General features: G+C 35.6%; 1 protein-coding gene across 1 annotated transcript in view; it reads left to right on the top strand.

The window, feature by feature from the left end:
• The first annotated feature begins 3,069 nt into the window (after positions 1 to 3,069).
• DBF2 (serine/threonine-protein kinase dbf2) overlaps positions 3,070 to 25,596 on the top strand; it is a 73,878-nt gene continuing 51,351 nt past the window's right edge. Inside the window, exons 1-5 of the mRNA XM_051207942.1 lie at positions 3,070 to 3,152; positions 3,193 to 3,638; positions 5,759 to 6,198; positions 8,262 to 8,927; positions 23,112 to 23,525. Of these exons, the coding sequence (XP_051068629.1) occupies positions 3,097 to 3,152; positions 3,193 to 3,638; positions 5,759 to 6,198; positions 8,262 to 8,927; positions 23,112 to 23,525 (2,022 nt within the window). The 5' untranslated portion in view covers positions 3,070 to 3,096. The remainder of the gene's footprint in view (positions 3,153 to 3,192; positions 3,639 to 5,758; positions 6,199 to 8,261; positions 8,928 to 23,111; positions 23,526 to 25,596) is intronic.

Here is a 25,596-nt window from a genome sequence, read left to right as displayed (position 1 = left end):
GGTCCAGCACCTTGTTGTTTGTAGGTCAAAGCGCGTTTCCGATTCCTAGGCTCTTTGATGACGGGACGGACATTTTTGGGGGTAGACTGTGTGATCAAATCATCAGTTCCTTTCCGTACATTTGGGATGATCAGCTTAGACGGTGACTCCTGGTCCTTTTTAGCTCTGTAAACGTGGATCCAATCACCTACAGAGTTTTTGGGATACACCGTTACATTCATGGGTCCCGAGCTGGGAGACCCGAGTTTGCTGAGGGGATCAATTACCGTCGATGTTTTGATAGTGCTGAGTCTCAGCATGTCATCACTAATGCTAATGCATGTTTCGTCGATAGTAGACCTGTCGACATCCCTCTTCTTTTTTTCGTTGGGCGACCTTGTTTGTACACCCGTTTTATAACTACCTTTTTTCAAGTTTGCTGACAACTTATTCCGCAGACTCAGCAAAACTACAGCATCCGTGTTGCACGTAACACATGCCCACTTATGATCTGACTTGCTGAATCTTTTGTAAGCAGCTGCTGTGAGATCTGTGCATACGTCATGGAACCAACCTTTGCAGTTATCGCACTGCATACCAGATGTAACAGCAAAACTGTATCCAGGTCGTTTGCATGAACTTTTCATGACTATATTGACGTAAATTGTATTATAGATGCCAGCAAAAGCCTAAGACCGTTAAAAATACACTAAAAAGCACACCAAAACGGACAATATGGATAAATCGGATGAGGTAAATTGAGGTAGCCTTTAAAGTGGAAAACTGAAAAAACGAATAGTAACCTGGGGCAAAACCACAGTTAACTGCTAAATTGGGTGAAACTCGAAAAAAAAGTAATCTACAAAGCGCATGGCTCAGAACAGCTTCTTTATATCAGAAATGGTACTTTTGTTGCGTAAGAACACAGCAAAAGTTTGATAAATGTAAATCATGTCAGCTCCCTGTTTGAAAATCGTCCGTAGATGCCTCAGGAAATTATCCCTAAAAGCAGTTACGTTGAGAGACATCAAATGATAGCTTATTTCAGTCACTAACATTGGCTTTCTATTCGACAGCCTGAAAGTTTACATAAATAATTAAAATCTCTTAACCATGACTTGTGGTAGTACAATACGGTTATTCACGTATATAAAAAGGCGAACTAAGAGAAGCGATGGAATTACATCACTTTTGATACGAGATAACCCGTTAATCTTAGCAGAGAATGATGCCGAAAAAGCTGAGGCGTTATCGTAATATTTTGGTAAAGTGTTTTCTATCGGTTATGAGGAACGACCAACGATTCATCGCGATCGTGACGGCTCGCTGATGGACCCTGTAGTCATTGAGAAAGGTCTTGTTTTAAAGCTACTTCAGCATCTCAAACCTGATAAGTCCAGTGGTCCTGATGATATTCATGCTAGGATTATGAAAGCCATATCAGATGAAATTGCTGAACCATTAGTGATACTATTCGACATGTCTCTGAGACAGTCCAGACTGCCAAGAGACTGGAAAGGCGCTGTAATAAGTCCGGTGTATAAGGCTGGGAGGAGGGATTTAGTTAGTGACTAGGGGACCGTTAGCTTAACTAGTGCAGTTGTAAAACTGAAGGAGAAAATCATTCGGATATCTGTTATAAACTATGTTGAAGGGCATAATCTTTTCTCCAGGGAACAACATGGTTTTTGGAGAGGCCTACCATGCTTGACAAATCTCATCGCAAGAGAAGATTGAGCTGCTGCAAAAGATCGGAATATTCCTGTCGATGTGGTCTTCATAGATCTAAGTAAAGCCTTCGATAAAGTCTCCCACTCTGGTTTTGAATTCAAACTGGAACGTTATGGAATCCAGTATACAGTCGTCGATTGGATAAGTAACTTTCTCCATGACAGGAGACAAAGTGGGAGGGTTAATGGGGCTCTTTCTTCGTGGGTACCTGTAAAAAGTGGAGTTCCCTAAGGCACAATCCTAGGTCTTCTTCTCTTTTTACTTTATGTAAATGAATTGCCAACTATAGCAAAATCATCCGTTCTGCTCTTCGCTGATGACATAAAGATTCGGAGACCCATACACAGTATTTCGGATAGAATAGTATTACAGAACGATCTTAGCTCATTTTTGGGATCGTTGGACAGGTGATCACTAGAAGTAAGTCCTAATAAAAGTGTACTGATGCAAATAAATAACTATGATAAACTGTATCACTATACACTACGTGGATTCGTGCTACCCAAAGCAAGAAACTATAAAGATTTGAGAATCATATTAAGCAATGATCTCAAAACCACTAGTCACTGTAAGGCTGCTGCTGCAAAAGGCTATAGGGTATTATGGTCAATTCGTAGGTCTTTCCAGTATTTAGATGATGAAATGTTCAGATTACTATACCCGATTTATGTGCGACCACATTTAGAATACGGGATTCAAGCAGCATATCCTTGTTTCAAGTATGAAGCAGATATGCTAGAAAGAGTCCAACGACGAGCTACTAAGATGGCACAAGTTCTATCTGGCCTATCTTATGAAGACAGACTGAGACACCTTAACTCATTTCCGTTATCTTACCATAGAGTACGAAGTGATCTAATATTGGCTTATCGTATACTGAACGATGACCTTGGTATTAACATGTCTTATCTTTTGCTTCCGTCTAGAACCGATCATTTGAGAGGACATTCGAAGAAAGTTCGAAAACCGAGATCAAACCGTTTACGTCTGGAGTTTCGTTTCTCGCACGGAGCAGTGAATTACTAGAATTGTCTACCAGAACATGTAATATCAACACCGTCTGTTAATATATTCAAAACGAGGTTGGACCTCCACAGTATTACAAACTGCAAGGATTAATATAGGTCGATAGACCTCCTATCCTTATTACTGAAGACTGAATACTGAAGAATACATCTTACATTCATTGAGTGCTGAAATTCACAGCGAATCTGACTGCTTTCACTTAAACATTATACACATGCTCAAATAGTTACGAAACATTCAAATTTAAATACAAACAACTTAGCACACATAATTGTTTAAATGCGTCATAACCACCATAGCCTTGGGAGTTCATTTTCATGCCCAGTTATCGACCGCAAATGCTACTAGCGCTGGGTTTGAATGGCTTCCAATTTTCATGATATGTCTGACATACAATGTGTTGATCAGAAAAGCAGGTTAGTATTTATTCCGTATTCAAAGAGTTATAAAATCTAGTGGCAGCGATAGTAGCAGTACAGGGGAAGAAGAAAGACTGAGACAATTGTTCCTAAGCTGTGATTCAAATAATGATGGGTGCTTAGATTGTGAAGACTTATACAATATGTGTAAGAAACTAAACATGGCAGAATGTGCCGAGGAAATTATAAACACACTTGGCGCTAACACTAAAGGGTGCATTACATTTGATGAGTTCCTTAGCTGTCGAGAAAAAGTTTTTCAGATGCAAACTGAAGCGGATAATATATATTTCTCAAGATCTGGTTTACCACATCATCTAAATTATAAGCAACCTGGATTTAGTTGGCCTGTTTACACAACTGGTAAATTGCATACAGAGGTTAAAAATAATGGGCAAGAAGTGAATGAAAACTCTGTTCGCAAAATGAACGAAAATGTCAATCTTGAGAGTTCTGCCAGCGAAACCAGCCTTGTTAACTCAGGTTAGACTTTGTAAAAATACCTATATTTTGGTCAGTTTGAACGGAATTTATTCTAACACACTGTTGTTAAGAATGAGTGAGTTTAAGTGTCAGGATTTCCGTTATCTCGGGAGAATCGGGATAAATTGTAATCGACTTCATTTAGGTCGCAAGTGAACCCAGTTTTCCGTGTAGTTAAAAGACGTCATGTAACTTCTATTACCATCTGTAGCACAGTCATCCTATTTAGAGCTTTAAATGTCATGTTACGGATGCCTTACTCATTAGAGAGAAGTAACTCGCAATTAATGGTAGAGAGTGATTAAAGTATTTGCTGCTAGGTAGCAATAATTCTGTGTTTTACTGACAAAAAGAACCCTGGTTTGAAACAATATTTAAGTTTGGTGCTCACAATTTCTTTTGATGCATGATACTGTATTCATATTAAATCAATGTAACGAGTTGTAACAAGATATGATGTCAACCAGTTGATATTAGTAAACTCTAAAGCTAACCTCAAGTACTATTTTAACTGCGTTTACTGATTACACCCTGTTTTGGTGACCCAAGACCGTCTGTATAGGCTTTTAAGACTTAAAATGTTACGTCATTGAACATATTGCTTTTTAAAGCAATCCACTGTAAAGCGAATTCAAGTCTAACCAACAGTTCCAAAATATTTTGCCGGACATTTTTCCGAAGAATTTGTCCAGCCAGTGCATGGTTAATTAAACAAACATAAACTTAGCAATTGTTTTGTACAGGACAGTATGATCCGAAGTTTCTACCTTTTATTGTGTTATTAATCGTTTTAAATATCATTGGTAGTTTAATAAATATCAGTATGTTAGGTAATTGGGCCTCATTCTGTTGACTCATTGCAGTCAAACATAAGTTGAATAAACTGATGAAAATAATGCATGAAACAGAGTTCTATAGAAGGGAACTCATTGGCATTAATAAATCTATGTCAACAAATTTAAGCTTCTGTTTCATGGTAAACACTGATGGTATTATGGCATTCAAGTATATATTATTTTGCTTAGTATCATATCAACTTTCTTATCGTGATTTACATTCACAGAAGAACTTTGATGTTTCCTATTTTCTGAAAACATGTGCGGATGTGATTGTAATTTATTCCGGAAATATGTAAAAAAACTTAGTTCTGAAATCTACATTCAAGATATTTTTCTCATATATAGATAAATCCTTATTGTCGAAGCATGGTAGATATTTCTGAGTGGTTAGGACGTAAACTTAAAAGGGACTAATAAGTTTTATCAATCATTTGGGCTTTATTACTCTCTGCGTAAATATCTGTTTACTAGATGAGTTAGATTCAGCAAAAAAAATAAGCATGTTTTCAAATACTTTTATCTAGATAGTTTCGCGTCAAAATCTTGTGTTATACGATTTGATCAATTCTTTTTCTGTTTTTCTTGACCGTTTTGGTCGTGATTTTATATCCAGGTGACCTAGTGTGTTTATGTAAAGTGGAACGATCTCCCTTTTAGGTTTAACCACGTCATCCAGGTCATTTGGATAGTGGTTACACTAAATATAAGGTTAAAAAGCGAAGTAGGACTGCCGAGTATATTAGGTTGTGTGGCAACAGTAAAGTATTTTCCATGGACATCCAGTATTGTTGGCAGTTGTGCTATCTATTAGACATTATTCAGAAAAGGCAAGACATCGAAATAGCACGTCTCGTATTTCCCTATAGGAATGTGCGGACCTGGGAACGAAAGTGTTATGTACAACCGATCTCAGACAGTTGTTCCTTCGCCCCACGACTGTCCACTAGGGTTGAACAAAACGTCACTACTAACTCTGTTACTAGTTCGGTCTCCTCAGAAGTAATTTACCTTGAATTACTCCAGCAACCGACAAATTTTAGTCATCCACACTTCTGTACCAGCGTCTAAATTAATATTGTCAATAATGCAATCTTCCTACATCTCTATGAATACTTTATAACCTTTAGTATTTAATTATCGTTAACAATATTCATTTGATTAGAATTCGCTTGAAGTGGGATTAATTATCACCTTCCACTTCAACTGTAACTTATTTGACGGAGTTGTACTTTGTTTTATTAACTTTTCAAAATTTTCTATCATTTTCGTTGATTTACTTAGGCGCAGAATATGATTCTGGAGCTCAAGATCTTTGTGGTGAACCGCAAAGTTTACACTTGTTAATGCAACGTGATTTCCCTGATTTATATAAAATTATATTTCCATTACCTTTGAATTCAATAAGAAATAATTTTGAAAATGATACAATGACAAATGAATTCGATTTATTATCTGTCACTAATATGGATAATTCTACAAAAGACTTACAGAATCAAAAACGGACTAATGCAATCAATATTCAGCCTGTAGATAAATTAAGTAATTTGCCAAGGCACATAGAAGCAGAATCATTTGGTATAAAATCAAAAGAAGTTGAGTCAAATCACTTTTTAGATAATGTTCGACATTTATTTGAATGTGCGAATACTCTACATGTACAACGGACGGCTCAATTACGTTCCGAAATTCGTGATCTATCTCACAGACTACAAGGGTTACAGGTAATTTGTAATGAGTGCTTTTTTCTGACTTCTAAAAGTTCATTCTTTATTGACCCTGTTTCTTTCTAACATATTCTTGATCCTATTTTTTATGATAAATAGCATTGAAACAGAAACTTCTTGTAAATGTATCAGTACCTATAAGTTACCTGTTCTTTAACAGAAGTCCGATGACTGTATATTTGGCATAAACCATCCGGTTTATACATAACTTATTTGTCAACTTCATGTAGCCTATTTAACCCTCATAAAAGTAGGCTACCCAAAATCACAGAGTGAATTATCATTTTTCTAAAAGAACACACATTCGGTTAAGACTTACAATGTCACAGAGTTATGCTCATGAGAAATTAGTCATGTCACCATCTGTACTAAAGTATAATGGTCGTGAGATGTTCCCGGAGGTTAACCAGCATTTTCAGGCATTGTAGCTTTTCACAGACAGAAAGAGTAGTCAACGAGTGGTGGCACTAAAAATACCACATTCCAAATTTATCCACAGATCTGAAGCTAAAGACTTAACACAATTAATTACAGCTACATTCCAAAATTGTAATGACCATCAATATTGATCTTATTCATAACTAACGTTCCTCAGTAAGAAGTTTCCTTCTAGTATGTTATCAGAGGGTGAACGTCAACTCTTCGCATATCATTAACAGCTCTCAAGTAAATGATGATTGATTGATAGAAACATTGTAGACAGAAGTTTTGTTAGAAACGGATGTCCGCACAAGAGTACGCTAACAGGTGTTCAGAAAATTCAGACATTTAAAAACCTGACTTTACTACCAACTAATATCATACCATCTTATTTCTTTTGGACATATCTCTAACTTGCTTCCACACCATCCTTTACGGTACTCTGTGGTTATCAGTGGCTTGGTACATTTTTCAGGATATGGAAATCCGTCCATGATATACGAGAAGAACGATCAATGTGTCATTATTAACCTCAACTAATTTATTTTTTTAACATTTTAATACACTCAGAGTTTTCCAAAATACATAACCACTCCATTCTATTGTGAACGACCCTAAATTATTTAAATATTTATAGATCATGTCATTTAAGAATATTGTCAATGATCTTAGGCGATAATAAGCATAATAAACCAGTAACCAGGAAAAACGCATATTTCGGGAAAAAGACCTGTTATGCTTTCATTGATCCAGTTAGATGTGGAGAGATATGTACTAAACAAAATAGCCTACTATATCAAAGTACCAAATAATATGAATGTTCAATTTTTTTTTCATTTAATAATCCAGTTCATAATTCCGCATACATTTGAAGTATCCATGAACCGTACTAAATGCTCTCAAAATCAACAGTTAAATACTTTAATTACTGAGCTGTTGCTTCGAATTTCAAACAACTGCCCTATTTCATTAGTTTTCTTCATGACTCAGTTATCAACTATAAATTACTGAGACTATTTATTATTTATAGATTTAAACACACAAACATTGGTACAAGAATGCACCAAACAGTTATGCGCCACATAAATTATTCAATTTATGTGAGGGCTGTAATGCTGCTTGGGTGCCCAAGCCGAAACAGATGGTTTTCATAGGGGGCCATACACGGATACTTTGACCCAAATGTCTAATCCACAAGGCAGTGGAGCAATGTTATGAGATGCAGTACCATGGTAGTCGGTGACCAACAATTCATTCATACGCCATTTGGTTCCTTAGGATCCTTGAACCCATGTTCACCATGTTCGGAATCAGGGTTTTCCAACTCCCCTAGGTGAACTCTCCGTGTCCACCAATTCGGTTAAAGCACCTGACGGACATTCGCATTTCTTCCTCTCAACTCGGTAAACAACACCCGTGACTTCCGTGTCAGTAGTTTTATGCACGTGGCTATGTGAAAGCATTTGAATAGGGAGAGCTGACTCTCCTCACTCTCGACTGTACCAGGGCATTTGGGGGCAACCGGGGACTTTACATTATGGTGAATACATAATAACCATTTCTTATTCCACCTGATTATTAATAATTTCAGTCAAGTTTGACTTTATACATATATACTTTTGTTCACTAATTAACTATAGACAAGTCGAGATATGAATTATCGTGAAGTACAACGTTTACAACGTGAAAAAGAACAATTACGCAATGAATTAACTAATCAAGTATCACGTTATGAAGATCGTTTAACTGAATTACATAGTGTTATTGCAGAATTACGACGTCGTTTAGAACATTCAGAATCAAATATTATACATGAAGTAGAAGAGTTTGAAGAAAACGATGGCGATGATGATGATAATGATAATGATGAAGTAAATGATAATAATGTATTGATTAATTATAAATCAGATAGAAAATCAAGAAACTCAAAATTATCATTATTAAATACATTCAATACTAATAATATCAATGATTATTCAACGAATCAATATGAATTGGATAAAGAAATTAGTGGAAATAGTGATACGTCAGTTGATGTTATAATGGATGGTGATGATGATGATGATAATGTTGAAGATGTTGTTAGTCCATCAAATGATACTACCAATGATAGATTAAATAAATCTATTGGAATTGTAAGACATTATCAACAGTCACAACCAACTTCACATAAATTTTTAATGCAAACAGCAAATCTTACCTATGATCGATTGGATCAGAATCATGAACTAGCTTGTCTAGTTAGTAACAATAATAATAATAATGTGAATACGGAGGGAGTATCTAAAAATTATAACCATGATCTTGTAAGTTTCTTGACTTTTTAAAAAAAAAATATTAACTACCATTCATATCATGTACTAACCTTAGTTAAACAATCATTGAAAACAAAGAAAAGCTTGACAATTGTTTCAGCTTAGTTTGAAACTTCTTTCCCAGTGTTCATCCACTAGCCCATTTCTGATTAAATTTAGAATCTTCAGGTCTCACTGTGACTGGTTAACCATAGAATCAGTTAATTTAACTTCAATGCTTCATGTGTTTAAGGCTAAGCACTAACGACAGGAGCTACGGTCTTGAGTTCGACCCTCGGTTTGGTTGTGAATATACAATTCTGAGAAGTCCCATATTGAGTTGAATCAGCTGCTCAGTGGTTTCTGATTTTCTAAGATCAGATAGTAATATAAACCAATCTTCATAATCCCTTCATACTAATATTTATTATGAACTTGTATTATATATTAAATGGTGTTAGTTTGTAATAAAATGAATAAGCAATGTTTTACAAGTTATCCAACCCGTCAATTATCAACAGTAATAAGTTGATGACAAGACTGATCTGTTTGTTTCTTTTTCAACTTTTTTATGAATATGAGTTTGTAAGAAAATTACCTGACACGAATGTGCATCGTTTCAATTTGCCATATTATATCAAGACAGTAACATGAAATGATCAAGGCAGATACTGTAGTAATAAAGGTGATAACAATTGAGATAAGATGGTGGTTGGAAGTAGTTAACAGGAAACCCTGGACCCGAGTTTCGTGCTATTTGGCACTCGACAGCAGGGTGTACCTGTAATCTTGGGGGAACTGATGCTCCTTGACGGACTCGATCCCGTCCAGGATTTCCTGTTGACTACTTCCAACCACCATCTTATCTCAAAATAGTGTACGACATGTCGAGTCACCTAGACTAGTGGCCACATTGCAACTTGGTCGATAGCATTCGATCTGCACTAAAAAGGACTTGACACACATGACATCGATCACCATCCACTGATCAATCAATTGTGATAACAGTAATAGAGGCACAGACGATTAGACATAGACAATATGAGAATAAATTCGCAGAATAAACAATACAAAATAGTTTTAAAACTCGATATTTATGGGAAGACAAAAAGTGACCAATTCTGAAATATGTCACCCAACAACTCCAAACGTTTGGCTAAGATAATCAAGATGACCTCGATCACGTTGTTCATACGTAATGAAACATTCCAGTTTAACAGTTTTATAATCTATTCCCAAACCAGTAAACATTACACCGAGGAAGATAGTGGTTTGGCATACGTATCACATATCTATATCACCTTGGTCGATAAAGGTTCACAATCTCGTCAACTTAACCGTCATCTTTACCTAATACTCTGAGTAATAACAATAATAATCATCAAATTAGTAAATTTGATATTGAATGTAAGATCCTAAGGTGGAAACACCAGAACAATGAACTATATTATGTAACGTCTTTAGACTACGTTGTTTAGTGCGTGTATTATGCATGTTCAATAATCACCTGCCATGGTGTGCGCTACCTACTGGTGTAGGAGTAAGTTAGGAGGAAGTTAAAGGACGATAATCACAATTAACACAAACAGTGAAAATTGCAAGTCGGCGAGATTATAATTTATGGACGGACTAATCAAGTATAAGATAACAAGGCTTGGATTTTGGCGCGAAATCCACTCATCTATTTGACTAAATAGAGTTTTGGCATTTTAGTTGATGTCAGTTGGTGATGAATCCCACCCCCTAAATCTAATTCTTAACTTTAACCATCAACTATAAATTATAATTATAATTCCTCATACTGGTTTATAATCCTCATTTGGTCCTAGTTCTTAGGCGGACACTCTTTATTAATTGAGATGGTTCGGACATTTATTGCATGAGCACAACTGCCATTTGCCTTGACTTTTGATATTAGTTGGTGTAGGAGTGTATTTGGAAGAAATCCTGGAAGTGACGTAATCAGGACATAAGAACATTTCAGGAAGTTATTGGCTGTTGGTTCAAGTCATGCTAGATATATAGATTACTTGATTAGGTTTCACGCGACTATCGTAACCAATGGTTGAAGTCACTGGAAGATATGGTTCATAATTGGTCAAAATAATTCAAACACATTCACCCTTTGTCTTAAAATACTCAATCATTTCTCGCCAATCGTATTGTCTGTGTGTAGCCTTTTCTATCGACACTGATACTGTTACTACTTTTATTTCTGTAGCATTATCTATCTTGATAGTTTCATCCTACTGTGTTGATAATATGGTGTAGCAACCTATCTCTACTTATCCTCCATTTAAATTTCACGTTGTTATGTCCACCTTCTAATTTGTTGAGGTTTTTTCGATAGTTAGTTGTGTGATAAATAAAGCTGAATGATAGAAAGCAAATTTTACTATTCACAAACGACTTTTTTTCATATTTCAGTTAAGGTTTTGTACTTACCCTCTAAATGAAGGCGAGTATATTCGAAAATCCTTGATTCTACTGGCCCGGAGATTTGATTCCCAAATGCCCTGGTACTGCCAAGAGTGGGGAGAGTCCGCTCTCCCTCTACAAATGCTCTCAAATGGCCACGCGTATACAACCACTGATAGGGAAGTCATACTCACTGCATTCTCGCACCACGGGTGTTGTTCACGAAACTGAGAGGACGAAATGCGAATGTTCGGCGCTTTAACCAGGTTGGTGGATATTGAGGACACACCTAGGGGAGTTGTAAAACCCTGATTCCAAACTAATGGTGTAAATGGGCTCCGGTATCTTGAAGGAACAAATGGCGTATGAATCAATTGTTGGTCACCATCTAACATGGTGCTGCATCTCCTGACGTTGCTACACTGCCTTGTGGATTAGACCTTTAGGTCAAAGTCTCCGTGTGTGGTCCCCTATGAAAACCATCTGTTTCGGTTTGGGCACCCTGACAGGACCCTAGCCCTCACACAAGTCAAGTGATTTTTGTGGCTCTTAATCTGACTCCAGTTAGGTCGAACGAATGGTCGTTATTGAATGATTGCTATTAAAATATACGTATTTGAAATCCACTACCATATTTAACATATTTAATTCCGTTATTTGCTAACGCGATTTAAGTCGATGATTATATACGAGAATTGGCAGCATGTATGTTTCAATAGCACTCAGTAAACGATATACCTGGAGTCAATTTATTATTTATTTGAACACATAAACATTGGTACAAGAAGACACCAAATAGATATGCGCCACATAAATCATTCGACTTGTGTGAGGGCTAGGATACTGTCAGGGTGCCCGAACCGAAACAGTTTTCATAGGAGGTCGCACATGGAGAGTTTGACCTAAAGGTCTAATCCACAAGACAGTGAAGCGACGGCAGAAGATACAGTACCATGTTAGACGGTGACCAACAATTGATTCATACACCATTTGTTCCTTCAGGATACTGGATCCCATATACACCATTGGTTTGGAATCAGGGTTTTCCAACTCCCCTAGGTGAACTCTCCGTGTCCACCAATTCGGTTAAAGCTCCTGACGGACATTCGCTTTTCGTTCTCTCAATTTCGTAAACAACACCTAGAGTGCGAGAGTGCAGTGAGTAGGACTTCCATGTCAGTAGTTGTGTGCACGTGGCCATTTGAGATCATTTGTAGAGGGAGAGCTGACTCTCGACCGTACCAGGGCATTTGGGGGCAGCTGATAGAATAATATTGTTTATTCATTTACCATATATAGATTCATGTACTTTGAATCTCATTCTAGTTATGTGAGGCTTGGTGATACTATTCATCTGCTTAAATTAAAGTAGTTTGGATGCACTTTAAACCTACAATTTTTTGGTTGAGAGTTAAACACCTTAATCATTAAGGTGGCTTTTCAACGGCTGTTTGAATATATGATTAAGGAGTTGAATATTTCATTTATATGTAAAAAATGTTTGACTTACTAGATAATCAATATAAATACATACAATTGGTTCCCTTTATGAATGTGAATAAAGCCCAAACAACAATTAAGACGGAACAATATGAATTCATTTGATTTTATGGTTTCTCATCATCTGGCTTCCAAACACTGATGTGTATTAAAGTGTAACATTGAGATAGGATGATTGTCATTGATGAGGGGGAGTGAATTAGAAATAACAAAGATTCTCAATAATAACTATACAGATATATCTGTGTAAGAACAAGTGTGAGGTCATTTAAAGATAGAGTTTTAAAAATCGTAGCAGAGTGAGTGAAACAGTAATTAAATGAGATCCGGAAACAAATAAGATAGATTGTGTGATAATTTTAGAGGCTGTGAGAGGTTTAAATAAGATTAATGGAATTAGAATTTGATAAGATAATAACTGAACTGGTTGTGAAGAATTTACATAAGTGTTGCGAATCAGATAAATAAAAATCATATGAATGAAGGGGGTGATTTTAGTGTATCTAATTAAGAATTAGTTTAGCGAAGATCACATAATAAAATAATGATAATTGTTGTATCCGGGTGAAGAATAATTGGGTGGTAACTGTTAGGAATTATTTATGGACCAACATTATACATATATTCTTATTGTATAACTATTAAGTAACCATATTATATGTATATTCATATTCCTCTTATTATAAGCGTTATTTTGACCCATTGACTTATTATACGAATTACCGTTCTTGTGCTATGCCCAGTCTATTAATTATAGTCTCCCACATTCACAGCCACTTTTGGTTAGATATTGTACAAATGTTATTTTCTATTTTATGGTGTGATGCGGCCTGGTTTGTTTGTATATAAACTCAGTATGTCTGGAATACATGATTCGTATCGCAGAGGCTGAAATTGGCATTCTAGACTGAACTGATTGGGTTAGGAGAGAAGTTACTGTTTTGGAAGTCCAGTAAAAACTCTAGATTGCTTGGATAGGTTTGCGCATCATTGGTCTGGTCTTATAAGCCGGTATCTCTAATTCGTGATTGTATCATGTGATATAATTAATCGGGAATAAGAATATACCAATAATAACAAGGTATTATTAAGTTGATTATTGTCTCTTTCTAAATACATAAATCACGTTTTCTTCGGCAAACCTAAGAAATGCTGTGATTTTTCTTTGTCTACTCATAATTTTGAAGGCTTGTGAAATGTCAATGGTATCCTCGGTGGCTAACTAAATGCTGACCTATTGCACTTATTAGAGCCGTTGTGTATCTCAGTCTCAAATTCTTTAGAATGTGCTCGGAAATGCAAATATATATTCTTCTCTCTGTTCTTTAGATATATCATACCTCAATGTAACATTTTAAACTACCCTTCTCAAAAATTTTACTTGATTGTTTGTTTAACTCTCTATCCTGTAGAATGTTTCATGAAATGAAGTATTTCTGTTTATAGAGTATAGCAGAATATAAATGATGTATATAAAAATGTATTTAGTCAGTTAATTAGCTTCACTGCTTTTCCTATAAGTAAATATATGACTGAAAACTGAGTACATAAACTTGTGGTTAATGAATGAATCAAAATGAGAATATTCTTTTCACTTGTGGCCCCCAAATGCCCTGGTACGGCCGATAGTAGGGAGATTCAGCTCTCCCTCTACAAATGCTCTCACATTGCCACGTGCATACAACTACTGACACGGAAGTCCTACTCACTGCGCTCTCGCACTATAGGTGTTGTTTACGAAATTGAGAGAACGAAAAGCAAATGTTCGTCAGGAGCTTTGACCGGGTCGGTGGACACGGAGAGTCCACCTAGGGGAGTTGGAAAACCCTGATTCCAAACCAATGGTGAATATGGGTTCAAGGATCCTAAGGAAACAAACGGTGTATGAACCAATTGTTGGTCACCAATAACCATAGGAATGCATCTCCTGACGTTGCTACACTGCCTTGTGGATTAGACCTTTAGGTCAAACTCTCCGGGTGTGGCCTCCTATGAAAACCATCTGTTTCGGTTTGGGCACACGAGCGGTATCCTAGCTCTCAAACAAATCTAATGATTTATGTGGGGCATATGTGTTTGATGCCTTCTTTTAGGATTTCCGTGTCAGTGGTTGTATGCACATGGCTATGTGAGAGCACTCGAAGAGGGAGTGCTGACTCTCCCCATTCTCGGCCGTACCAGGGCATTTGGGGGCTCCCATATGGAACAACAAATACACACTGCTGACTCATCACAAAACTGTATAAGACTTCTACCTAGAAATCCCTAGGTTTTAATGATTATATTACTGTAGTTTGTTTATAGTATAAATTAGCTTCAAATTCTATTGACTTTGAAAAACCTTCAATTTATATCCATGTTAACTATATTTAACAATCGTTTGTCTAAATGAGAAATATCCCATAGCAATTGAATAGTCTTTTACATATAACTAAAGAATATAATCAATCTCTTTTTCAATTTCAATACATCGGAAGTTAAACATATATTCAACCAGAATAGGGTGACCTTTATCGTTAGGCTACTGTTGTTTAGAAGTGTACTTGTGTCACTGAAATTATTTGATGTTATTATCATAGATCAAATAGAAACTCGATTGAATATGCTGTTGAAATGCTATGTACTCTTTATAATTATACTTTAGTTGAACACATAAACTGAGGGTCAAACCTAGGATCTTAAGTCCCATGCAAATGCTAAACCTCCGAATCACGGTGTCTGACGAAACCTCATCATGAATTCGAAAAGCTCGTTTGGCTTTTGCCAAATTACATCACCTATGGCGAAGGCGAGATATTCGTTTATCAGTTAAGGGATGAGTTTACTGCGTGGTAGTTCGTTCTTTTCTAATTTACGGCTGCGAAACGTAGCTACTAAGAGTAGAATATATTTGTAAGCTAATAATATTTGACCACAGATGTCTTTAAAATATTTCTCGCATCTGCTGGGATCACCAGGTAAGTAATAGTGAGATTAGACGCAGAGTATTAGGGAATGATGGTAAATCAGTTGATGAGCTTCTGAATCTTCATAGACTGAGATGGTTGGGCCACGTGTTGCGTATGCCTGAACACCGATTACCACGACGCACAATGCTGACTAGATGTGGAGACGGGTGGAAGAAAGTTAGAGGCGGCCAAACCAAAATTTGGTACCAATGCTTGAAGTCACTAACTTCTGGTCTGAGCCATGTTGGTAGATGCAGACTACTTGGTTGGGGTCCGCGTGACTATCGTAACCAATGGCTGGAGACTCTGGGTGACATGGCTCGGAATCGATCACAATGTCGTAGGTGTATACACTCTTTGTCTTCCCCTAAACCATCAGATTAAAATCGCTTCATATCTTTCTACCAACTAATTCCTTCTTTCTGAACTATTTCCTTATGCATAATTTTTCTTTTAAATATTACCACCACTGGATTAACCACTTCTATGAATCCGGTGTTCATCTTGCTGTGCTAATGAGGTATGGCAGCTTGGACCGATGCATGTAAGTGCCTGGTCCTGTGTTGTAGCTAACTGACTGGATCACTGAACCGGTATTGAATAGTGTACAAGTTTTATTTAAATCTATCCTTGATATTGTGCAACTATCTTACATTGCTTTTAGTGAATAACTGTCTCGCAGATGACATGATTGGACTCTATTGGTTGTGGCTTCTCACTGGAACTCCGGGAATTTCCTCTGGAAGCTAGTCACTAGTGGGCACATGATAATTTTCCGTATAGTGTTGCGGTGATTGTTGAATTTCATTGAAATCATGAACCGATCTAATTTGGGTTGCCATTAAAAACCTGTAGGCACTAAACATTTGTTTCATCCTTGTATGTAATTCCTTAATAATGCTCATCCATGACCCCAGGTTTCCAATAGTGGCCTGGCTTAAGTTAGTTCATGGTTTCAATGAAATTCAACAAGATCCACAACCCCGTACTTATAATAAACATCATTTGTTGTAACGGGTATAAACACCATCCAGCTATTTACCTCGCTCTGTTTACTTTGGTTTAAAAAGAAACTTTATATTAGCCCTAATCATAACATTAGTTCCAATCCTATGGGAAAAATCATTGGTGTTAAGATTACAAGTATACCTTGCTGACAAATGTTAATTTGAATGATGCCTAGTTGAGTAAATTTCTGTTAAGTAATATTATGGTCCCTACCCATCTAATGACCGCTTATTCAACTCAATCGATAGAATTAAGTCAACATTAAGGACTACCCAATGTAACAGTAATTGCTATTTAATTAAAACTAGTCAGTCATAATTAGTGTAGAGCCCTGAGAACGTTTACATTAATCCAAGTTTTCATACCACATAAACGTAATAAGATGAAATTAACAAGGGAATAGTAATATATTGTTTGAAAAGATGGAATGGAATGTTAGGGTTGAGGAGACATTAGGAATTAATATCTAGAGAAAAATAACATATGGATCCTTCTGATTCATTGCGAGCCGTTTTACCAAATATCTCTAACCTTTTATCGTGGTTATCATATAAACCACAAAGATTTAGTGAACATTTGTCAATATAACTTAGACCAACCATCAATTATTTCATGAATTAATGCCATATTTTAGCTACTCCAACCTTAGATTTCTTTTGACTTACTCCTACACCAGCTAAATTACTAATTGAGTAGATGGAGGTTGGGTGTATATAATACATATCTCAGCCACTAAATCCTGTGAAACCTGACCTCGTCAATCGTTTTGTTATCTTTGCTTAGTTCTCTACGAATTGACTGAACCTTGGTTCTTGACTGAATGTTGTCTCAAGGTCTTGGATTCGGTCCTTTATGTATGTCTGTTAAATTATAAAGTAGAGTGGAAATATTTTTCCAGTGTTGATACCATTCCGTAATGGTAATTATCTTTGAAATGGAGATCATGTACGTTTATGTTGGCACGTTTCAAATAAATGATAGATATCATCTATACATGAATTATAGGCATGTATATAGTTGAGATCATGAGTCATTTGGAACTAGACCACCATGGAAAAAGTGGATGCACTGGACGGCCATTTCGTCATACTGTGGGACTCCTCAACAGTGCGCATCCACGGTCCCGCCTCGCGAGATTCCAACCCAGGATCTATTGATCTCGCGCACAAACGCTTAACCTCTAGACCTCTGAACTTGATGGCATCCAACGGTGTTTATGTCTAACTTCAACTAATCTACGAAATTGAGCAACATATCCACCATTGTCTTCAGTGAGTTACTATCTCACACGCGACACAGTTGATTGTGGATTCTCACTTCTGAGGAGTTCCATAATAGGACGTAACGGCCGTTCAGTGCTTCCAGGTTTTCTATGGTGGTCTAGCTTCAATTGACTCATGGTCTCAACTATTAAAATTACCATAATATCCACAAGAAACTCCTCTTGATATATATATATATATATATTCACCACACTGTGGTAGGTTTGATGTCCTAATTTTAAAACAGTAACAATCAAGACTTCTTGCTCCCTCTCTCTCTATATGTGTCTGCCTTTTAGCCACACACACACACACACATAAACGTATAACTCTTTATATTACAAATGTAGGTAAATTCGGAATAAGAGTTAACATGTATAGATAAAAAGTAATGTAGAGATAAATATGTCTGTAAACATTTTACATTATAAACGTTTTGTTGGTTCTTTGTATCTTGTGATGATTTTACTATTGACTAAAATAATTCAAGTTGCATGAATAAATAATACTCGATGTTTGAACTTAGTTATGATAAGATGAAAGTGGTGAATCGATTGATGATTTTATTAGATATTCGATGACTGAGATATATATTCCGCTGGTCAAATCACCGTATACTTCATTGAATAGTCCTAGTTTGTATGGTATTAGGTCATAAGAATATTGTCAGTATTCAAGCCAAGACATGACATCAGTCTATGTAGCCCATCAACTATTAGTCGGTACTGTATTGATATATTATTACAATTATCTGATTATACTCCATATGATTAACTTTTAGAAACTGTAGATCATTCGGAGTAGCGCAAATGTAGCTATTTAGAATCTTCCCTAAATTCTATTTTGAATACCATATTAAATTTCTTTTACTATTTAATTTGACTTCTTTTTTTTCAGTCACATTTTCTATGTTTAGTTCACTTGACCATCACTGACTACCATTACATCAATGTTTCGCCATCTTTCTTGTTAAATTTACCTCACTTTATTAATGTAGTATAACAATGTAGTTCAAACACATTTGTTCTAGGCCTTACATTTATTGTGACTGATTGAACAGACAAAATGTTTGCTTTATGTTTAATGGCCCTCTGTATTCGATGATCGTTGCCTCTGAAGCATTATTGAAATCCAGTAACAACACTATATTATGACATATTATGAAACGGTGATATGAAAGTTGTATAGGATTGGGATCTGTTGCTTCTTCACTATTCTCCATTTGGATCCTAGACATCGTACAACTCAATAACGTGTAACATTATCAGACAAGGCTTAGCATAGAAACTAATGACGATATTACATTACTTATAAAATTGAAGTTGTGTCCTATAACTAAGGTAAATCTTTATTGATGGTAAAACTCTTCCGTCTTCTTTCTCTGCACAATATTATCATTTCCTGTGTGTGGCTATATGTAAATCTTTATATGTGATCAATAAAAGTCTGTGACAAAAACTATCATTAAACTACAAGAATTCCTCTTCATATTACACTATAGTATATGTTTGGCTGAATGTTTTCAATAATGATCTACGAAAACTTCAAGTTGTATGTTATAATCGTTACATATATTAGGCAATTTCATTTTGTAAACATGAAAAGAAATATTTATATATAATTATGTGTTTATTAACTGAGACTGAATAAAACGTTGACTTTTGAAGCTAAAGATACTGGATTTGAATCTTAATGTGAACATCAATACAAGGATCCAGATAATGCGAAGAAAGTTGGAGGTTTCCAAAGCAAAGCCTAACCTTGGTCTCTGGAGTCATTGGTTGTTGATATGAATATTGGTACACGCGAGCTACATTGGTAGATAAATGGGTACAGTAACAGTTAGAGATGCTGATTAATTTGATTAATAATCAGTCAATGGTGCAGATGATTTCTCTGTTCATCTTTCCCTGGATCTTGAGCTGTAGTATTCCTTCATACACTTCTCACTTTCTCGAACCATATTTTCAGTGTTTAGTCTTTATCATTATCATTGTTCTTACATTATTTCAATTTGTTCAACTTTCATCTTATCGTACTAATGGGGTACAGCAACTTAGCGCCCAAATGCCCTGGTATGGCCAAGAGTGGAGAGAGTCCGCTCTCTCTCTCTCTCTCTGCAAATGCTCTCAAATGGCCATGCGTATATAGCCTCTGCCAGGGAAGTCATACTCACTGCATTCTCGCACCACAGGTGTTGTTTACGAAACTGAGAGTACGAAAAGAGAATGTCCGTCAGGCGCTTTAACCGAATTGGTGGACATGGAGAATCCACATAGGGGAGTTGGAAAACCCTGATTCCAAACCAATGGTGCACATGGGCTCCAGTATCCTGCAGGAACAAATGGCATATGAACCAATCGTTGGTTACCGGCTACCATGGAACTGCATCTCCTTACGATGGCTCCACTGCCTTGTGGATCAGACCTTCATGTAGAAGGCTCCGTGTGTGGCCCCCTATGAAAACCACCTGCTTCGGTTTACGCACCCAGGCAGTATCACAGCCCTCACACATATCAAATGAGATTTGTGTGGCTCATATGTGTTTGGTGCCTCCTTGTACCAATATCTATGTGTTAAAATAAATAAAATATAATGAGTAACTGATCTCCAACATAGCAACTGAACATTTCACAGAAATCTGGCATGAGTGTTACACAATGTAACCATCTCAATCGGTTCAGATTTAGAAATCCATCAATCGCAACTCATTCACATTACTTGGAATCAAGTATACAATCTTAATATTATCAACTCAGTGAGTAAATCTATCAAAACGCAATTGATTTATTATCCTGAACATCAATGGGAAGATTGAAACAACCAATACAAAACTGAATCAAACTTCACTGCTCTTAATTGCTAAATAGGGAACGCGATATTGTTTGAAGCTAGCGATACTGAGTTTGAGTCCCGGGGTGTATATCAACTTTCGAATACAAGTATATCCAGCTGAAGAGTCACAAATAGAACAAAGTGATGTGTATTCTGAATTCCACTGCTAGCCATTATCCATCTCTACTTATATATGTATAAAGGGCTAACTCTTACAATGTTTACTTATCCTTTGATTTTACCGATGTCTCAAGTGATGTAAGAAAAAAATAAGAAATTCCAAATGACTCGTCTGTTTTTTCTATTTTAAAAAAACTTACCCAAACTATATTCTTTAAGCACTTTCTTTAATGTGTATATGTACGTGTGTGTGTGTGTGTCTGTTTCCTTTTCAGTCATAATAATAATAACAGTTTAGTGTCTCGATGAAACGGAATATAGTTGCTTATAGCAACGGTAAAAATTAAAGTGTACTTCCTACTACTTTGCTTCTTTCATTATTCATTATCTTTATACTAAATCGAGATAATGTGGAGATAAGGAAAGAATTTTTTTTCTATAAAAAAAAAATAAACTAATCAGTCAATGTTAACATTAGTTAAGTGAAATAATTTATTAATTATGGTTGCCTAGGTAGTATTTAATATCTAACCCACCTAATATCTATCACATTCTCTTAACCCCCCTTTCATATTTCTATATTTAAAAAATTTATTCCCCAATTAATGAGTATGTTTTTTTTTAAAAAATATTCAATTCTTTTTACCTTAGTTACAAAAGCAGTTTTTTTAAGAAAATTATTGATCTGTAAACCGATCACTATGTAATATGGAATAATAATAATAATAATATGTTTTTGTAAGTTAGGGATGTGATTTGTATACTTTTAATGACATTTTATTCTCTTGAGTTAGATGGTTAGTTCAATTGTGAAACTATCATAGTAACACACAAGACAACATGATTAACATCTATTTTGTATAGAAGTTAGTTATTCCTTAAATGTTAGATGAATTTGTTCCGATGTCCTTGTTTGTAACGGATGGTTTTCATAGATTTTATTTTCTATTTAGCTTTATATTTCTATTTTATTGACCATTGACCATGTGATTGATTGATCCTTTTCTTATAGGTATATAGATCTAGATCTATGTGTCTGTTGACTAGGGATTGATCCAAATGATGTTCTTAGAATGTTCTCGATCCTGTGTTCCTACTTTTTCCCAATTGAATTTATGTCTTCAGTTTTCTACCTGCATTGATATCAGTGGTAAAATATTGTGTCATTTGACTTTAAACTTTTGGTTGTATATACTTAAATGAAACGGGCGTCCATCTTATCCAATGTAACATTTCTTGTAGTTAGTATAATTTATTTGTAGATGATATTGGATTTGTCCACTTTTGCTGTTGGCTTTTAATCTTTATAATATGGAATAAAGTTATCCCGTTAGTTTGTAAGCGACATTGATCCAAAAAAACAAGTTTCAGAATCCTTTTAATAGTTTCAAAGATATTTTACACATATGGTGGAATGATCTGTATTTTTGGTTCCCGATGTTGATTTTTTTTAATGGTATACAGATTAATCAGACACATTTCGATGAATTTTTTGTGGTAGCCATTTTTATAGGCAACAGATAGATAGGTTTCCTTAATTATTCGTTTAGCGACGGTGCTCAAAATGGTTTTGACTTTTGTGTGCTGTTCGATTGTCACTGTTGTAGTCAAGTATTTAGTCAATATAGGTTGGCTTTATGTATACTTGTGTTTCTAAAATTACCTGTATTCGTTCTGTTGATTAAGACATATGAAAAAGACATCTTATTTTTTGAATTTTCATTTCTTATAAATTCGATGTCGTCAAAGATGTTGTTAGGCAACTCATGATTATTTTCGAATTCGTCTCTCTTCAGAATAATGAATGCATCATCTACATAACATATCCAATTTTTCGGTATGGTGATTCATGAAGATTATAGCATTTTCAGAGTTGAATTCACGAGTCGATCTAAGCTTATTGATCTAGAGTTTAATCGTCCTCGCTCGGGATCTTAGGTGAGCACTACTGATGAGTCCTGTACACTAGGATGAAATGGCCACTGAATGTTTCCATGTTTTCAATGGTGGTCTAGCTTAGATTGAATCGTGAATTCAAATGTGATACTAAATACTACTTATTCATTGATATTTTTTATCGTTTTTTTTATTCGTTTCTCTTTCAGTGTATAAAATATGAAACAATTTTATCACATATGCAAGCTCAATTAACATGTGTCATTGAAGAACGAGATATGTTAGCTAATCAATTAAATGAGTTGACTGAAACTAATAAATCATTACTTCCTAATTCCACAATACAAACATCGACAATAGTCACTGAAAGTGTTTCATCATCTTTACCAGTATCGACACCAACAGTATCAACAATATCAGAAATAGTAGGATTAAAATCATGTTCTATATCACATCCAATTATGGGTTTAAATCGATCTGTTCAAATGAAATCCAATAATAATGATAATAGTAATTTATCATATCCTCCAACATCCTCTCGTCCAACTCCTTCAACAACAGGATTTTCAGTATCTAAACAACAAACAAATGTAGATAACAATATTGTTAACCAATTACATAAGGTGAGTGAAATATATGCATGTGTGTGTGCTTATTTTTCATTTTCTTCAAGTATATATTTATGATGTACAATGTATAGCAGTTACCATGTACATAATTGACTTCATAACATCCAATAACACATAATTAGTCAATGACCTGTCAGTTGTATTTACTGACAATGACATCGTCATAATCCATAATTGAATAATACTGTAAGATGGTAGCTATTAATTACATACTACCTGGATGGAGTCATTGGGTGGGGTGATATGAGTTAAAATCAGTCGAAATAATGGAGATACATGTATTCTTTATCTTTCCCCTAAATATTAAGTTGTAAGATTATCTTATATATTCTATTAATCAATTTCATTCTTTTCTCTTGAATTATATTGTCTATTCTTAATATTTTCTACTATCACTGGTACTGTTATAACTTTTATTAACCCAGTATTTATCTTAATAGTTTAATTGCATTATCCTGATATGATGTGATAGACTGAATCGATACACATATGTACAATATTCTAAGTAAAGATGGATAGTGGCTGGCATTAGAATACGGGACGCGCGTTTCGTCCTATTTGGGACTCGTCAGCTGGACTTGTTGATGTTCACCCTGGGACTCGAACCCAGTACTGTTCGCTTAGATGCAGGCACATCCAGCTGACTAGTCCCAAATAGGACGAAACGCCCGCCAAACTGGATTCCACTGCTAGCCTCTATCCATCTTTGTTTATAATGCTTGTGAATTAAGGCAATATCGAGACAATACACATCGTATGCACATATGTCAATAAGAGACTGATCAATTGCAATCCTAAATATCAATGAGAAGATTCAAGTAAACAATACCAAGTGAATTCGTACCATATTCTGTTGCTGAAAACTAACTGACTTGCTTTTAATCTTGTCTGAATTATATCAGTAAGTGAAAACTTCTCAGATGATTGTTATCTACTAGATAAACATAATCTGTATAGTTGAAGATATGAACATTTTGCACTATTTGCGGAAAGTACAATATCGAATAGTGTGAACACTCCTTCTACTTAATTATGTATGAATATTGGTTAGGAGTTAAATAACACAGTATATACGATTGATTGATCTCTGGGTAATGATCTTCATGTATCAGGTACTTCTTAGTGCGAATCGAATCCCATCAATCAAGTTGCAATGTAGCCACTAGTCTAGGTGACTCGACATTGAGTGCACTCTGTTGAGATAAGATAGTGGTTGAAGATAGTTAACAGGAAACCTTGGACCTAGGCTTCGTGCTACTTGGTATTCTTCAGCAAGGTGTAACTGTATATCAACTGATGCTAAATAGCACGAAACCTGGGTCCAGTGTTTCCTGATGACTAACTACAACCACCATCTTCTAACACAGTATATCGTTGACTCATATCAGTGAATGTATATAGCTAAGAACATATAGTCAACAATTAAAAATTTCGAAATTCTAACTCTAAGAAGCTGTTAATAGTAGGCTGTCATACAGATCAATTAGTCGACATGTAGACATGGTTCCAATTTATTATGATTAACTAATAACATAAACACGAATTTACAAATCAAATAAAAATGAGAAAAATCTTATGGTATAGTCCATTGTAAATAAGGTTACAGGAGGTTGAATAGATTTTTCTCATTGGTAACATATGTTTTCTAAAAGTCTCAGGTCGAATCACCACATTCGATCATATTTGACAGTTGCTTGCAATTTAGAGAAACGGAAAATACTACTCACATTACAGAAAAATAATTATGAGTTTGGATAAATTTATTGAGATCATGAGTCAACCGAAGCTAGACCAGCATGGAAAACCTGGAAGCGCTGAACGACCGTTTCGTCATATTATGGGGACTCCACAGCAGTGCTCACCCACGATTCCGCCTTTCGAGATTCGAACCTAGAACCTATCGGTCTCACGCACGAACGCTTAACCTTTAGACCGCTGAACTTGATGGCATTGAACGATGTTGATGTCTAACTTTAACTCATCTACGAAATTGAGCGAGATATTCACCACTGTCTTCAATGAGTTACTATCTCACAACAGACTCTGTTACACTCTACTAGTCACG

This window comes from Schistosoma haematobium, chromosome 3 (genome assembly GCF_000699445.3).
Source record: "Schistosoma haematobium chromosome 3, whole genome shotgun sequence".
Lineage (NCBI taxonomy): Eukaryota > Metazoa > Platyhelminthes > Trematoda > Strigeidida > Schistosomatidae > Schistosoma > Schistosoma haematobium.
The sequence above is the reverse complement of the archived record's forward strand: the minus strand, read 5'-3'. Positions and strand labels throughout refer to the sequence as shown.